General features: G+C 38.5%; 1 protein-coding gene across 5 annotated transcripts in view; it reads left to right on the top strand.

The window, feature by feature from the left end:
• The window catches only part of BMPR1A (bone morphogenetic protein receptor type 1A), a 130,563-nt gene that overhangs the window by 91,848 nt on the left and 20,599 nt on the right, over window positions 1-18,116 (top strand). For all 5 annotated transcript variants that reach the window (XM_045783545.2, XM_087862966.1, XM_045783548.2 and 2 more), the window contains 3 exons: window positions 5,483-5,701; window positions 12,260-12,422; window positions 14,649-14,751. In XM_045783545.2, coding sequence (XP_045639501.1) covers window positions 5,635-5,701; window positions 12,260-12,422; window positions 14,649-14,751 — 333 coding nt within the window. In that variant the 5' untranslated portion in view covers window positions 5,483-5,634. The remainder of the gene's footprint in view (window positions 1-5,482; window positions 5,702-12,259; window positions 12,423-14,648; window positions 14,752-18,116) is intronic.

Here is an 18,116-nt window from a genome sequence, read left to right as displayed (position 1 = left end):
AGTATTTATATTATTAATAACAGTAACCACAACAGTACCAACAACAGCTGTTACTTATCGAATGGTTAGTACCGAGATGCACGATGCGAACTCATTTAAATGGGTTAGTGGTATCATTCCCATTTCGTGGCGAAGGAGACTGAGATCTAGACAGCTTGCATAACTTCTCCCAAATTACATCACAGATAAATACTGGAGCTGATATTTGAAACCAGTAGACTGACATCAGAATTCGCTCTCTGAAATTTGCCAGGATATTATATGAGAAGTGTCTCTGCCTAGCACATAAAACTGATGTCATTTTTCTGGAACTCGTAGTTTAAAAGGGCACATGTTTAACAGTATAGAGAGTAGAACTAGGGATGGTTTTCTCCCCACAGAAATGAACCTTACTTGTTGAGCTAATTTTAAAAGAAAGAGCATACTTTTGGTTACTCCTTTGAAGGAAAGATGTTACTTACATTCACCACTTAGTTCTCCGGGCGTTGTGACTATCTTATACTTCTGTTGTTATGCTCTGATTTGACTGTGCTTTCCAGACTTTTGTTTTTTGGTTGGCTGTGCAATAACTTACAGTGATTAGGCTTTTTATTATTTTAGCAAATTTCTCATAATAACTGTATCATAGAGCAGTGAATATTTTTCTTTTGCTGTCCAACAGATTACCCCCAAACCTAGCAGCTTAAAACAAGCATTTATGATCTCCTACATTTTCTGAGGGTCTGGAATCCACCAGGAGCTTAGCTGGATAGGTCTAGTTTAGGGTCTCGTGAATTGTGCCAGTGAAGCTGTGGTCACCTGAAAGTGTCCCTGGGGTTGCGGGATCCGTGTGCCAAGTGGCTCACTTCACATGCTGCTGGCGGGAAGCCTCGGCTCCTCACCACGTGGCCCCCTCTGTAAGGCTGCTTGAGTGTCCTTATGACATGGCAGCTAGCTTCCCTCAAAGTGTGTGTTTCAAGAAAGAGCAAGGTGGAATCGGAAATGCCTTTTATGATCTAGTCTCTGAAGTCACACTCTGTTGTCTCCATCTCATTTTGTTTGTTAGAAGTGACTCATTAACAGCGGTGGAAAGTCTAGGCAGGTTGTAGGCTCCACCTACTGAAGGTACTGTCAGAGCACTTGTGGACATATTTAGATCACCACAATGATCTTTTGGTAGATTGTTGTTGTTTTTAACCTGTGAAAAAGTATCACTTATGAATAGTAGTTTTTATTCCAGCTGTGGTAATGTACACTACATTAATATTGCACATGATAGGTCCTAGACCATGAACTTATTTTATCAGTGAATGCCAAATAAATATATGTGGTGTTAATGCTTTTATTAATTCAGTTTTTAAATGAGTGTTGGTATTCTGGGGCCCTCTTCTCTTTTCATTCTTAGAAGGCCATCTCATACAGAGCCATAGCTTCAAACACTCTATGCTGTTGGTGTAATAGATTTGTATCTTCAGTACCAAATGTGTCCTTTAAGCTTCATGCCCATTAGATGTTCCCTTTGGGTAATCTCAAATGTCTAAAATTGAACCCTTGATCTCTTCTCCTCACTCCTTTCAAAATCCACTTGTCCTCATTTCAATAATTGCTCATGCCAGAAATGTAGAGATCTTCTTCGACCCTCACTCTCCCTTACCCCCACATCGAATCCAATACTAAGCCCTATTGAGTCTGTTTATGAAATATACCTTGAACCCATCCACCGTACCACCACCACCCAAATCTTAACCACCATTATTATCCCTCTCCTAAACTACTACGCTGTCCTCACTGGTCTGTTGCTTCTGCTTTTGTCCCCTCCACTCCATTACATAGAAACCAGATAATTGCCTTCCATCCCACTTAGATTTAAATCCCGGATCCTTCATACACTCTTGCCTGATCTGGTCCTTGTTTTTCCTGTTTCTTCAAACTCACATCCTACCAACTACCGCTTATTCTCACCATTTCAGAAATATCATTCTTCCATTGCTCTTTTCTGCCTCGAGATTCTTGACAGGCTGTTCCTTATGCCTACAGCTCACCTCTGTTTCTTTACCTGGCTAACTCTCATTCTTCGGATCTCAACTTAATGTTGCTTTTTAGCATGGCTTCCCTCAGTCTCTCCAGATGAGATTAGGTCACTACCCCATGCCTCTCTCGAACCTGGCACTTTTCTTTCCTCACACTTACCACAAGTTATGATTACGTATGGTTTGTACTGTCTTGTTCAGAGCCTCACTGTCTAAATTGTCTTGTTTAATGACAATGAACTCCTTGAAGGCTGGGTCCGTTTGCCCTCATGTGTATATTCTCAGTGTCTAGTACAGAATCATGTATATAATAGGTACTTAATAAATATTTAGGAAATAAAATAATAGTCAGTGGCAAGAACACTGTTCCTGCAGGACTTCAGTGTTAGAAGGAATCTGATGAGTCACTCAGTTGGTCTAGTCTCCTGTCCGTCATGTCTGTCATGTCCTTGACAGAGGTGCATTCACACTTTGTTCCTTTGATACTCTGTGAGCAAAGGCCCCCCATCTTTGAGTTGTATCTCAAGTGTAGTCATTTCCCTCTTCTTTGCATTCCTGTCATTCCTCTCTAAAGTGTTCAAGAGGCCTGCCCAGGTGGATGAAGGAAGGTGGTGACCCTCTTTGATTACAGCAGTGTGCCTCTGTCCCTGCTTGATAAGATTGCCTTCATGTCTAAGCAGTTGTCGTTAACACTGCTGCATATTGAGCTGGTAGTTCGCTAAAACCAAACTTTTTTCTTTTAAAGATTAAGGCTTTCCATTGTTAGATTACAAATGAGGCAATTAAAGCCATTTTACCTTTAGCCTTCTGTTGGCTGATAGCTGTTGTCTATACAAGTTACTGCAGGTTTTTTAAGGCTATCAGAATTTCGTGAAGATGGGGTTGTCATGGATCACACTTGTTACTTCCTGTGGCATGTTATAAACGTGTGTGAGAGGAAGAAACTTTATTGAACACCTGTTCTATACCAGGGTCTCCTATTTTATTATATATAATTTACATTGTATAATGTACATAAAATATCCAGCAGGGCAGTCTAGGGTAGCAGTTAACATGGACTCTGGATTCAGATGTCCTTGATTAGAATTAGAGCCCTGCCTCAGTTTCCTCATCTGTAAAATTAAAATAATAGTCACACCTACCTCATAAGGTGGTTGTGATGATTTGATAAATTCATATTAACATATTCAAAGCATTTATAAGGGTGATGGTACATAATTAGAGGTGAATATGTATTAGGTATTACCTCATTTTGTTCTTAAAATAATTATGATTTATAATATAATCTCAGTTTTACAGATGAAGAAACTCATCCAGAGAGGTTAGGTTACTTATTTCAGGCAGAGCAGGATTTGAACTTGTGCCCAGGATAGCAGTCATAAATGTTTATGTGGAAGAAATCACACATAATCCCCTTCCTATGAATGAGACTGTGACTGTGACAGGTGCTTAGAGTCTCCTCAGCTGCTCTGCAGGATGCCTTGGTTGTCCCTCTAATGAGACTAGACCACAAATTAGCTTTAAATAAATTGATGAGGAAACAATGACTCTGGAAATTGGAACCAGTCATAGCAATCAGTTCGCTGCCCAAGACCATGAGCTCCTTGAAGCCGGGACTGTCTTGCTCATATTTGTATTCTAGCACCTGGCACTGATGTGTCCTATGCACTCAGAAAGTGCTGTTGGTGAGTGGACGTATGGAGCGGGGGGAGCTAGCAAGAGAGGCAGAATTGATGCCAGGGTTTTTGTCATGGGCGACTGAAGACATGGCACCTCCTTCCTCTGTGATAATAAATGGAGGAGAAGGAGGCAGGCCTAGAGGGTTGAGAAGGAAAGTTAATGCATTTGATTTAGACAAGTTGTGTGTAATCCTAGTAGAGATACTTAATAGGCAAATAGAAATATGACAGGAGAACAGGGTTGAAATTATACCACAGACCGCTTTTGAATTTGAAACCTGGAGCAAGTATGCCTAGAATCGCAACTGTGTAATTTCAAGAAGGGAGTTTTCCCAAGAAATGCTATTAAGTCACATTATAGATGTTGTTCTGTAATTATTTTAGATTTTACATCTTACTCTCTCAGCATTATGTAGATGGGAAGCAATTTAATTTTATAGTAGAGAAGTAAGAAATTGTAGAGATTTTAGAAGTCAGCCATATTAAAATGCACAATATAAATGACACTCTATAAACCTATTTCCTCAATACTCTAAGTGCCTTTGAAGAGCTAAGTAAAGTGAAAAATTCTTAGGTTGATAAAATAGAAAGCTCAGATTGTTTATGATAGAAATCTTGCTAGGCATAATTGTGTCATGAATAAATAAAATCTTTTTCATTCAGGAATAGTTTAGGCTGAAATCAATGAAATCAAATTGTCTGAACCAATAGCATGGGAGGAAAAACAGAATTATATTCATCTATATGCCAACTAGTGAGGGCTTTTTTTGTTACTTACTTCAACTATTCTATAATTGCCAAATCATACCTGGGGAGGTTATGTTTCATGTCATCCATATTAAAAGCTCAGCTTTATACTAATGAAATCAGATTTGCAATATTTTAGGAAAATAACTTTAAGATATATTTCTATTTAATGATGAAGCACACTGCATATTTAAATATGTGTGATTACCTAGGTAAGCTTTCTCTTCTGCAGAAATTTGAGGTGTTTTTATCACATCTATTAGGATTTGAAAGATTATTGGTGAATAGCTTCGTATTTAAATTCAGTTTTTCCTACTTTATTCTTAGTATATTTAGAAATTGTTACTAATAGGGGTGCCTGGGTGGCACAGAGGTTAAGCGTCTGCCTTCGGCTCAGGGCGTGATCCCGGGGTTATGGGATCGAGCCCCACATCAGGCTCCTCTGCTATGGGCCTGCTTCTTCCTCTCCCACTCCCCCTGCTTGTGTTCCCTGTCTCACTGGCTGTCTCTATCCTGTCGAATAAATAAATAAAATCTTAAAAAAAAAAAAAAAAGAAAGAAATTGTTACTAATAAAATAATTAGAGCAGCCGGAAAAGACTATCGGGATTATTTAGTGTACTTGTTTTACATATGCTTAATCTGAGATCAGTAGAGGTGGCAAACTATTTACTGAATTATTTAAGCTTTTGAATTACAGTGCTTTCTGTTGTTGTAAATAAAGATAGCTTTCATCTTTAAAAATGTATTTCATTTCTGGGTGGCTTAGTTGGTTAAGCTTCCCACTCTTGATTTTCACTCAGGTCATAATCCCAGGGTTGTGAGATCGAGCCCCATGTTGGGCTCCATGCTGGGCGTGGGCCTGCTTAAAATATTCTCTCTCTCCCTCCCTCTCCCTCTGCCCTTCCCCCCATTCTCTCTCCCTCCCCCCCCCAAAATGTATTTCATTATTTAAAGGTATTTTGAGCATTTGTTTTTCTCTCTTAGTTTTGAAAACTTTCGAGAATTCAGTTATATTCATTACCTTTTTTAAATTTTTATCTTTCAGGAGTCAAGAGAAAGCAGCGGAAGTTGGAGTCATTGTCAAGTGATTGAGACCTTTTGCAAGAAAATCTCTTTGAATAAAAGTCATTTAAATTAGTGACATAACAAGACCAGTTATTAGAGGTGACAGTGTACAGGAAACATTAAAATTGAACAATGACTCAGCTGTATATTTACATCAAATTATTGGGAGCCTATCTGTTCATCATTTCTTATGTTCAAGGTAAATCAGTGTTCATTTAAGTAATCTTTTTCAGTAATTTTTTTCTATATTTAAAACACTCATTCTTGAAATTGCTTCTTCTCCTCATGTCCTGTTTTGAACCGTTAGGCTCAGTATGCCAGCATAGCTTTTGAGTAAAAAGGCAAAGAATAAATACATGCCAGATAATTTTGAACTTGATTGTGATAGAAACATTTTCAAGTATTTGTAAAATTTCAGCCTCTCTGAATCTGTTCTCTTATTCATAACATGGGCATCATGATATGCAACATTAAGTCTCGTGAGAATTAAATGAGATAAAGTATAAAATGAAGGATCTGTCCTAGTAAGACTAAGACACAGGGTAATAGGTACTCAAAACTTAGTTTTAAAATTCCTTTCTCCTTTAAAATACAATGTGGAGTACATGCAAATAATTAAAAAAATCATTTTGTCATCATTAAAAACATTTAGAAAGGTAAGTTGCATTTGTGTGTGCTAAATACTAAAATTTCTTCTTAGAATACTCAGTTTTATTTATGGACAACATCGTAATTTTGTGTTCACAGCTCTGAACTCCCAAACAGGAAATTATTGTGATGATTTTCGTTCACAGTGATAAAGATTAATATCTACTAGTAAGAAATACAATTAAAAGCACAAATTTTTTGATAGTTTAATATTTTTAATGTATTTATTTATTTTAGAGAGAGAGAGAGTGTGTGTGTGTGTGTGCGCGTGCGCACCAGTGGGGGGGGCGAGGCAGAGAGAGAGAGAGAGATAGAGAATCCCAAGCAGACTCCCTGCTGAGCACAGGGCCCGACACAGGGCTCGATCCCATCACCCTGAGATCATGACCGGAGCCGAAACCAAGAGTCAGACATCTAACCAATCAAGCCACCCAAGGCGCCCCTGACATTTTCATTTTAAAAATAAAATCTGTAGCATCATATTTTATCTTAGGTTTAACTAATACCTTTAGTATTTTCTTGCCCAGAATACAGAGAGCCTTCTTCCAAAAGCCACTTTTTTTTTGGTGAAATACCAAATTATTTAATAAAACATCTTTATTTTAACAGCTCTTGTTATGTGTCTTATTGATCAGCATTAGCCAAAGCTGTCATAGATTTGAAGATGAGTTAAATTAATAATAGCATATTGGCTACCTCACTTCCAGGTAATCAGTATTTGATGTTAAATTTTTTAAAAAATCTGGGGCGCCTGGGTGGCTCAGTCGTTAAGCATCTGCCTTCAGCTCAGGGCGTGATCCCAGAGTCCTGGGATCAAGTCCCACATCAGGCTCCTCCGCTGGGAGCCTGCTTCTTCCTCTCCCACCCCCCCGCTTCTGTCGCCTCTCTTGCTGGCTGTCTCTCTCTGTCGAATAAATAAATAAAATCTTTAAAAAAATTAATAAATAAATTTTTAAAAATCTATATAGATCACACAGAGGCAATATGATTAAAATTCTTTCCCCACCCTGATTCAAGTTGTTCTGTAATAAACTTTTATTAGATGAAATAAATTGGTATTTAGTTGTCAGGTATAAGTGAAAAATCCCAGTAAGAATTACATTTCTGTGGTGAATAGCCAAATGTGTTACATTTCCTTTCAAAAAGATTAGTTTGACAGTTGCTTTAAATAAAATAAAAATATTTAGTCTTAACCAAAACCAGTGTAGAAGAAAATGGTATTTCTTAGAGATTACTAAGGATTGGAGAGTGGTGTTAGTGGAAATAACTTGACTCTAGCTTCAACTTTAGCTTCAGTTGTGTCTTGGGAAAGTTACTTTCTCCATATATTGGTTTCTTTGTTGTAAAGTAGAAACAATAACGCATATCCTAGATGTAAACAGAAATTTTTGGAGCATTAGATGTTTTGATAAAGATTTAAGGCCTTTATAAAATTGAGATAAAGTTAGTCCTGTTGGAACAAAGAATGAATCACCTGATATTAACATCTAATCGCTATGTAATCCTTGGCTTTGGCTTGGTCACAAGTTTTAGAAATGGATTTTAGCTTCAAGAAACTTAATTACCCAACAAACAGTGACTTAAACAAATAGATATATTTTTTTATGTAGATGGTAGATATTTGCTGGTGCTCATTCAGTAGTTGAGTGGTGTCAAGATTGACATCTGTAGTTTTCTTGGCTTTTCCCTAATGGTTACAAAATGGCTGCTGTTATCTGCATTGGAGGAAGGAAAAATGGGGAAAGGGTCAGCAGTGACTTCAACTGGATGTTATTTCAGGAAAGTAAAATGTCCCCAGAAACCAACCTTCTGCTGGCAGATTTTATTGTGTTTTGTTGGACAAACTGAGACAATTGCTAGAGCTACTGGAAAACTGGGAGACAGGATTGTGACGGTCAGCTTAGATTTAATCTAAGTCTATTGCCTATGACTGGACACATTGTCCCGCCAGAAAGAATCAGAGTTTGGTCAGGAAGATAGGGAAAATAGATATCCTTTGGACAACTTAAAGAGTCTGGAACAGATTCTTTCTCTTCTGTCAGTTAAGGTGTTTTCAGCTATAAGTAACAGCAGCAACAACAGCAAAAACCCAATTCAAAATAACTTAAAGAATAAGGCAGGTGTTGTTTCACAAAACAAGAAGTCTGAAGGTAGGGGAACTTCAGTAAGTTAATTCCTTGGCTCATCAAGTTTTTTCTCTTTTTCAACTGTGTTCTCCTCCACCTATTAATTTAGCCCTAGGTTAACTCACTTCATGGCCACAGTGTGGCTGCTGTGGGGCCAGAGATCACATGTAGATATGACAGAACTGAGTTGGCAGCATTCGGTAGAAGAGGAATGGATGTCTCTTGTGTCTCTTTTTAATTGGTAAAGAAATCTCCCCAGGCACCTGTCATCTTCCTCTCCCCAGCGGACTTCCTTCTAACTTTATTGGCCAGAATTAATTTATGCTCTTGTGTAAGCAGTGGCAAGGGGAATGGAACTAAAATTGTTGGATTAGACAAAGCAGTTATCTTTACTGAGGGTTGGGCTGTGCTTTCCTGAATCACATGGAGGTGGGAGCCAATACTTTAAAAAGGATGTGTGTGTGTGTGTGTGTGTGTGTGTGTGTGTGTTGCTAGCAAGGTAAAGGGAAGAAGAACACCTAACAGCATCTGTTGCAGGGTACCACATCTGTCCACCTAACATCATACATACCCTTCTCAACATGCATATACTAAAAGTGCTCGTGTTGATGGAAATACTGAGTTCCTCCTCAAAGGTATATATGTGTATATAACCCAGAGGTTTATCCACTTCATGCACTCAGCCACTCATCCAGGACTTCTGGGTAGTATGTAACCTTGTCCACCAGGTTCACGTGGGCCTCTTCATGGTCTGACAGTTGGTAGCTAAGGGAGAAATTGTCGGTGCCCAACATACCCAGTGGTCAGTGATGAAGAAGAAATCGGACAAGTACTATATAAACTCCCATTCAGAAGGACAACCTGGAAGCCACCTTCAGTAGTCGCTGCTCTGTAGCACACAGTTGAAGGAGAATTGTTACTGATCACTTCGTACAAGCAAACCATTTATGTCCCATTGGTCTCTCCAGCTCTCCTACCTTATGCCTCCTGATTCCTATTCTAGACATTCCGCCTTAAGGACAGGGGAGGATTTTTCTCTGCTTGGTACAAAGGAAGCCCATAGATTAATGGGAAAGTAAGAAAAATTATTTAGGAATAAAAATGTAAAATCATTGATGCCAAAAATTGCCATTAATGACAAAGGAAGGTGGTATAAATGTGTCTGTATATACACACTTGTATCTTTTAGCTATTCATCTCCCTATTTATATATATTTGTGTTTTTTTCCTGAGTTGTTACACTTGAGCATGTAAACTTTAAACATTTTTTTGCATATATTTGTTTTGAAATACAGCCTATAGCCTCGGCCCACCCCAGACCTCATAATTTTATGCTTTGTAAACACAGGACTTGTGGGTAGAAGGAGATTGGCATATTGTAGGAACTGACAGAAGGGTAGCATGCCTGAGCATGGTGGAGGGTAGGTGCTGTGAGTTGATGTTGGAGAGGTACCCAGGGTCCAGGTCCTGCTGGCGGTGGGCATGGTGAGGGAGGTTGGAGTTTATTCTGAGTGCATATGGGAGCCATTAATTGGTTTTAAGCAGGGGAGTGCCAGGATCAGATTTATGTTTAAAAGATAACTCTGGCCCCTGTGTGGGAAATGGATGGGAGGGCCCAAGCACAGAAGTAGGGAGGTCAGTGTGGAGATTCTTATCTCAGAAGGTGGCACGGCGTGATGGGCCCAGGTAATAGCAATGGAGTTGGAGAAAAGTGGAAAAACTTGAGATCTGTTTTGAAGATTGAACCAAAAGACTTGGGGAGATGGGTTTGAGGAGATACGTCAATGAGTTCCATTTTGGACAAGTTAATTTTGAGATTACTTAAGCAGCTCAAGGCTGGAGGAGTAAATCTCGGGACCATCAACAAAGAGATTTGTTTAAACCATCGGGTGGGTGCTGTCACCTAGGGAGATCGTGCAGAGAGGCTGTTGCTGTTATATTTCTCTGCATCCATGGCTCTATTTAGGGAAATCTTATAACTTTAAGGTACAGCTTAGTTTTCGTTGCTTTTGACACCTAGGCCGAGTTTGTGTTACAGGCTCCTTCCTTTGTTTACCTTGTATTATATCACTTTTCACAGTGTGTTTATGTGCTTATTGCCCTTCCCTGTTTCTCAAGGACCAGATCAGTTTCCAGCATTCAGTAACTTGCCTGCACATAGCTGGCCTCTAATTAATGTTTTGTTAAATAAGTATTTGAGGTAATATAAACCCCAGATGCAAATTATATTATAATTAGAATTTTTATTTCCTAAATTCAAATAGTGTTTTGGGAAATTATGTGTATTAACCATGATATAACTTTGAATATTCTAGGTATTGGTGATCTTTTAGGATGATCTTTGTTATTAATTTCTTCATTTGTACCTTATTTTATATGTAACTAAGCCCTTTATACATTCATTTCATCTGTATATAACCTTGAGTTGAATTGGGCAGGAATTATTATCACCATTTTTTAGAGATAGAAGAAGAGGTTCAGAGAGTAACATCTGTGGATATATTTGGGATTTGAACCCTTACCTTCGCACTCTTATTTTCATGTCATTTCTACCACACTATACCGCTTTTTCTGTGTATCACTAGATTTTTGAAAAATTAATTGTATATAGTATATTACTTACCATTTGTTCCCCATACTTAAATTAATGCTTCCTTCTGTTATCATAGTGGATTTTAAAGCTGGTGAAGAAACTTCAGATGGCCTCTAGTCCTGCGGTCTTACTGAGTAAATGAGGTCTGGAGAAGTGACGTGGCTTGTCTGTGATCTTCCAGCTAACTAAACTGTATTGGGACCATCGTAGGACCATAGTAGACCATAATCCAAGTCTCCTTGTTTTTAGCCTAGTGGATTTCTTCTGTTCCTGGCCACTCCACCCTTTTGTTAATTTTTACATTTGACCTTCCTAACATAAATGAGGTCTTAAAGTTTTGTTATCAATTTAAAGGGTTAAATGAAGATTATTAAAATTCAAGGCATGGAATCACTTAAAAAAATTGCGACATTCTTTTCCTGTTATCAGTGTGTGTATGTGTGTTACTTTTTCTCTTCAGTAGTGCATCTCACCGTTGTGGCTCAATTTAAAGTCAAGTCCACATTATAGTTGAACCACTTATTTACCATTTATAATGAAATGTTGTTTATACACAGTTCTCTTAATATTTTACATCTATTTGGCTCTACATTTTACTCCCTAAAGGTCAACCCTACAAGGAATAGGCTAGCCGATTTCAGCGGATTCAGAGGGAGGGAGGAATTACTAAAACGTTTTAGTTCTGTTCAGCTTTCAGTCTGAAAGATTCAGTAGCAAATATGACAGTATCTGTCATTTGAGGCTACTGGACTCTAATGCAAGAACACAGTTCTATTTTCATAAGCCAGCTACTGCTCTACAGTAACCTTCAGTTTCTGGCAGCATAGACTGGATTTGAACCAATGACCTTGAGATAAAAGGCACCAGATAATATGATTAGTCCCCTTGCTGTCACAATTCCCTTACTCAAGCAATTAAAGTCCAAAGCAAGATGCTTAGTAACTCCACTCCCACGTAGAGGCACAAATAAAGAACTTATTTTTTTTTTTTTAAAGCTAATCCCAAGTCTTGAGCCAAGGAGTTTAAGAACCATAATTTGTGTATTTTTTAATGATTGGAAACAATCTCAGACTTCCTCTGGAATCGCTTCCCATTTTGTACCTTTCTTACAAGCTATGACCATGTTCTACCTTTGCCACATTGTTTTTCTTCCACTGTGCAAAAATTGTGACATAGTCCTCTCCGTGTGTCCCACGATACCAGGGACAATTAATTCTGTGCATAGTCGTTTATTAACAGATGTTAAATGTATGAATGAAATGTGTTTTTAATTAAACACAGTAGCTGCCATACTGTAATAAGAAAGCTTAGAAACTTCTCATTGGAAATTGAAATGAAAGAATTAGCTTTTCAGAAATTATTTATTCATAAGTTTTACATTTGAATACAGGGCAGAATCTGGACAGTATGCTCCATGGTACTGGGATGAAATCGGACTCTGACCAGAAGAAATCAGAAAATGGAGTAACCTTAGCACCAGAGGATACCTTGCCTTTTTTAAAGTGCTATTGCTCAGGACACTGCCCGGACGATGCTATTAATAACACATGCATGTAAGTATTTTATGCAGTCCTTCTTAAAGTTATGAGACTAGGAGTGCATTTGGTGCTATTTTAAGAATTGGTTACATTGTTTAAGGGTTTTTTTTTTTTCCCCTTTAATTTTATATGGTATCTTTCCAGAGAGCCAAAAAGCTTCTCGTTCTGTATATGGGAACATTAGTACTACTACATGATTGATGGTTCTTTTCTTCCAGTAACATTGTAATATCCTTTTTAAAGGAGATAAAAGGAATCTGGTATTTGTCTAACATTTTGAGTTTATTTAATAATCCTTTGATCATAAAGTTTACTGATACTTATTGTAGAAAATTTAGAGATTACCAAAAAAGAAATTCACCCAAAATCTTATAATTCTGAATTGGTTGAAATATTTTACAGAAAGATAGGAATTGATATTGTGATATTTAATTAATTTTATGTTACTTTCTTACAAGTGAGCTCCCAATCCAAATCTGATTTATATGACAGTTTTAATTCTCCTGCCTAATTTTATGTTAACTATTCAGCACATTTATATATGATCATATAATTCTATTCCATATTGTTTGGGGACATTGAAGAATTGGCTTATTAGCCAAAAAAATTCCTTGAACAACACAGTCTCATCAGTTAATTGATGTAATGAAAGTAATAACGTCCTGGTTTGTACTTTCCTAATAATTGTATGCTCTTTGAATGTCACCAGATATAAAGCAAAAAAGTATACATGTAAAATATTGAAATTATACGATTGTTCATCATGTCTTAGATTTGTTGTTTGTCCATTGGTGGTGGTTGAATTTATTGTGACAGCCAGGATGATCTGTCAAAGGGGAGTGTTCCACACTATGTCACCAAGTAATTTCTGGCCAAACTTACTGTCTGTAGTATGTGCCTGATATGTGTGGGCTGTTAGTGGCTTTGTAATCCAGAATAAAACTGAATCATTAATTTTAACAGGATTTTACCCCACATTTAGCATTTTTTTCTTACAAAAATTCAATAACTCTGCAAGTCTTTTAGGTTATATGAATGATAAATAAGAGCACAAAAAAAAGCCCTTTTTTGGGAAGATTTTATTTATTGATTTATTAGAGAGAGAGAGAGTACATGCAAGTGGGAGGAGGGGCAGAGGGAGAGGGAGAGAGAATTTCAAGCAGACTCCCAGCTGAGCACAGAGCCCGATATGGGGCTCGATCCCATGACCCTGAGACCATTACCTGAGCCAAAATCCAAGAGTCAGACACAACCGACTGAGCCACCCAGGCGTCCCCCCAAAAAAAGCTTTTAGAAGTATCTTCCTACCCATTAAAATCTCAGTGAATATATTAGGGGTAAACTCCAACATACTAATACTAAAATGATAACATTTCATTAAATATATACATATGTAAATTTCTTTTTTATAATAATATTTTTTATTATGTTATTCACCATACAGTACATATGTAAGTTTCTTAAAGCTATTCAAAAGTTATCCCTTTTTTCCTGTCACGTTCAGTAAAATGCACCTGTCAGGATCTTAGTCAGTCTGTTTTTCCCAAATACATTTTTCTTTGTCATTTAGTCTGGTTTTGTGTTTCATAGAAAAGTTGTTTTTATTGTCTATGGTATGTGAATACTGAAAATCCTATGGCTAAAAAGAGGAAGTCATTTTTTAAAAATTTATTTATTTGAGAGAGAACAAGGGTGTGCGAGTTGGGGGAGGGGCAGAGGGAGGGAGGGAGCGAGCAAATGTCAAGCAGAGTCCCCACTGAGCATGGAGTCTTGCTTGTGGGGCTTGATCCTGCGACCCTGAGATTGTGACCTGAGCCTGAGCTGAAACCAAGAGTCAGACAATCATTTGAGCCACGTAGGTGCCCTAAAGAGGCAGTCATTTTTAAGCATAATTTTAAAACATTAAGATTCTTTACTTTGTAAAATTTTATAAATCAGCTTTCTGTGATCGCATGACTGTGATTAGCAAAGAGAAGTTACATAATAATTCATATTTGGAGGACTCATTTTGAAAAAAGTCTTTTTCTACCTTGAACCATTAGGTTTTAGTTCAGGCATGACCTCTTTCATTTGCCTGAAAGCCCATAGAGTTTTGCTGATAAATAACACGTGAATGCAGTTCTAGTTCAAAAAACAAGGTACTGAAGGTCATCAGTACCCAGTCACATTCAAATTGAGGTTTAGTTGGTACTTTCTGATGTGAAGTTATGTTTTTTGTTTTTTTGGGGTCTTTTCTTTTAGAACTAATGGGCATTGCTTTGCCATCATTGAAGAAGATGACCAGGGAGAAACCACATTAGCTTCAGGGTGTATGAAATATGAAGGATCTGACTTTCAGTGCAAGGTAAGATCTCATTTGGGGCCTATGAAATAAAGAAGAGAGGGGCCACATGAAAAGTATTCATCTCTCCAGGAGAAGTGTGCCTGATCTGCTCATCACTGTATGTTCCTGTAAATCAAATATATTGGAGGAAACTTAGGTCATGCTTCAAGTAGTAGGACTGTGGTAGTTGAAGTTCCAGATTATTTTACTTTAAAAAAAAGTTTTAATTCATCCTGTTTCCAAATTGTCATGACTGCAGAAAAAAAACCTGTCACAGTATCACCCGTGTATTATAAAATTGGCTGGAAAGACTTAGGGTGATGGGCAGTAACCTGCGTGTCACTGAGACAAGTTAAGTCCTTGTAAGGAAATCTCAGTGGAGTTATTTTAACAGCGGCAGCAGAGGCATCTCAGAGCTGGTAATAAAGAGTTTATGAACATCCTGATGGCTCTCGGGTATAAACCTAATCGCTTCAAAATCCCGTATAGTAATTCTGCCCCAGCAGTTCTTCCAGTGTTTTTGAAAAACAGCTTTAGACAGAACCATTTGTTCACAGATTTAAGGTTCAAGTATTTTAGGAAGTTATTCCCATTATTAAGAAATTCTCGGGATTGGTAGAAACTTTAAAGGTTATATGTTCCGTTCCAACCTCTGCTAAAGTTGGGGATCCACACGTCCCCTCTGTACATCCTTCCTCCCCCCACACATGTATTGCATCCCATCTGTTTTTCTAGTGCGACACCTCTAGTGACAGGGGCTCCTCACCTCCCAAGACCACCTGTTTCATCTGTACAAACAGCCCGACCTGATCTTTAGAAAGCTTTTCCTCCTAATGACTATAAATCTCTTCCTGTCCCTTTGCACCACAGAGAACAAATCTAAAGCTTCTTTAATAACACTGCCCTTTGCTGTGTGAAGTAAGTTTTTTGTGTGGTCCTGCATTCTTCCCCATTCCCTCTCGTCTTTGCCTGATGAAAATGCTAGTTCATGGTCACCTCAACTGCTCTATGTATGATCAGCTTCGTTACTGCGGTTTCTCAGTGTCGCATGCAGAATCAAGTGTAGTTTGACCGGAGGGGGGTGGGGGGGGAAGCAGAGAATAAGTAACTCCTTTCCCTTTTTCTAAATACAGCCAAATCTCATGTTAGATGGTGGATTGTCATACCACACTCTTGACACATGTCGAGCTCCTGTTAGCTGAAATCCCCACTTTCACTCACACTACTGCTGGACCACATCTCTTCCTTTCTTTACTGGTTCTTTTGGTTTCTTGACACAAATAGGATGGGAATGGAATGAGTTTTGTGAAACAGTTTCACATACTTGTCTGTGTTAAATTTTATCATGTTAGAATTAGCCCTTTGCTGTAATTTATCAGGATTTGGGGGGGATGCTATTTGATTATTTCTTCCAGTTTTATGCCATTTGCATGTTTGTCAACCACAAATTCTATACATTTTTTAATCACTGAGAATATTGAAGAAAGAACTATGGTTAGAGCACTGAGCTCTGCAGTAACACCCAGTATCCTGCAAGCCCCCTAAACGAGGTGCATGACAAATCGAATTCACTGATACAAGTTAGTTGTTGAGACTTCACAGTCTGTATTCAGATCCATGTGCGGCTGCTCACTAGCTGCAGAACTTTGGCACAAGGAACTTTTCTTTTTTAAAGTTGTTTTCTCATTTGTAAAGGAGTTGTAAGGATCAAATGAGATAATGTATACGTAAGGAGTTTAGCACACGGCTTAATACATGTTAGCTCTTACTGTATTGATGGTACAACTGAGCAGCCGTTACACGGGTTACGTACATCCCTAGGTACACAGACTGTGTTACACAAGGGTCACATGGGCACGGGGATGGTTTAGGGGAATTGCTTTCCAGAGCCTAATCCTATAGTGTCCTCTCGGGCTGCCTGAGAGCAGGGCTCCCCAGGCAGTTTCTGTTCCTTTCTGCCTTTCCACAATCGCCCATCTCCTGGTTTACAGATCAAAGGCCTGGGACCGAAAACCTCATTTCCAAACAGTGTTGTTGTAATTCATATCTAAGTACCTCAGCTCACATAACTCTGGACAAATCACACAAATGGACACAGGTGGAGGATGGGAGTGAGGAGTGCAGGAATAGGAAAGGTCCCCTCCCCCAACTTGATCATCTGATCCTTGCCTACCCAGACATACAGTTAACCTATCTAAGAAAGGTGGGAGCTGAGCCTGCTGTTGCTGTGCTTGGTGAAGCCACATTGACTCTTCCAGGAGTTCATAAGCATTTTTTGACTTGTTCTAGAATCCCCACTAGGATCATGTCACATTCACTAGAGCAGGAAGAATTAATTTATCGAATATTTACTGTTTGCACTTAATATGCTAGGTACCTGGTATATGTTACCTCATTTCCTCGCAGTTACCCCATAAGGCAGGTATTTTTGTCCTCCATTTTACAGCAGAGGCAACGGAAGCCCAGAGAAGTTCATCGTTCACAAAGTTAGTAAGTGGCAAAGCCAGAATTTAATAAGCTTTTTGGTTTCAGAGCCCTTGCTTTTTCCATAATACCATGATGCCTCCAAACTCTAGTTGGCCAAATCTGCTTTCTTTTCAAAAAAAAAGAAATAGTGTAACAGTTAGCTCTTCAGTTTCCAACTTGTTCTTCCTAAAATCTTCCCATCACACCCTCTTCCAGGCCTCTCTCTTCCCTTGCTGGGGTGTGATTACCCGGCTTCGGCTTCGAGGGCAGGCACTCATGTAGAACACAGGAGCCCTGGAGGATCTCTTCCTGTGTCTGGGAGAGCAGCTCCTACTTATGGTGCTGATCTTTGTCCCCCATCACCTGCTGTTTTGTCAACAACACAGCCGCTGCTTGGTGGTCTGTCTTCTAGCACTGCCAGAAAAACGCTTTCTTGGTTTTTCTTCGCATTTTCTCTTCTGCAAGGCCCCGCTCGTTTCGATCGTTAGCCTTCCTGCGGCTGTTCTTGGATGCTTCATAGTCCTTGCGTTCATCTTCAGTTACGTGTTCTTCATTCCATCCTTCGTGTAAATGTTTTCGATCTGGCATTATTTCAGAGTCATCTAACTCCTAACATATCTCTCTTTTCTCTTTTTATGATAATTTAAAAGTAAAAATTGTTTTAATGTTAAAAATTCAGTTAAAGTGTAAAACGTATGCTTTTGGAAGTTTCCACATACTCTTGACCCACCTTCCCTGATAGAATCTCAAGTCGTGGACTCCTATTCACCTTTTTAAAGTTATACTCGAGCACGCTGAAGTTTTTCCTTTCTGGCCATCTGATATTTAAGAATAACATGGTCAATTTCTGCTTATATTGTTGCTACTTTTATAATGACAAGCAGTTCCTTTCTGTTACTATTTTGGTCCAGAATGGCAGT

The sequence above is a fragment of the Ursus americanus genome, chromosome 6, assembly GCF_024610735.1.
Source record: "Ursus americanus isolate L20-20 chromosome 6, mUrsAme1.1.p, whole genome shotgun sequence".
Classification (NCBI taxonomy): domain Eukaryota; kingdom Metazoa; phylum Chordata; class Mammalia; order Carnivora; family Ursidae; genus Ursus; species Ursus americanus.
The sequence above is the reverse complement of the archived record's forward strand: the minus strand, read 5'-3'. Positions and strand labels throughout refer to the sequence as shown.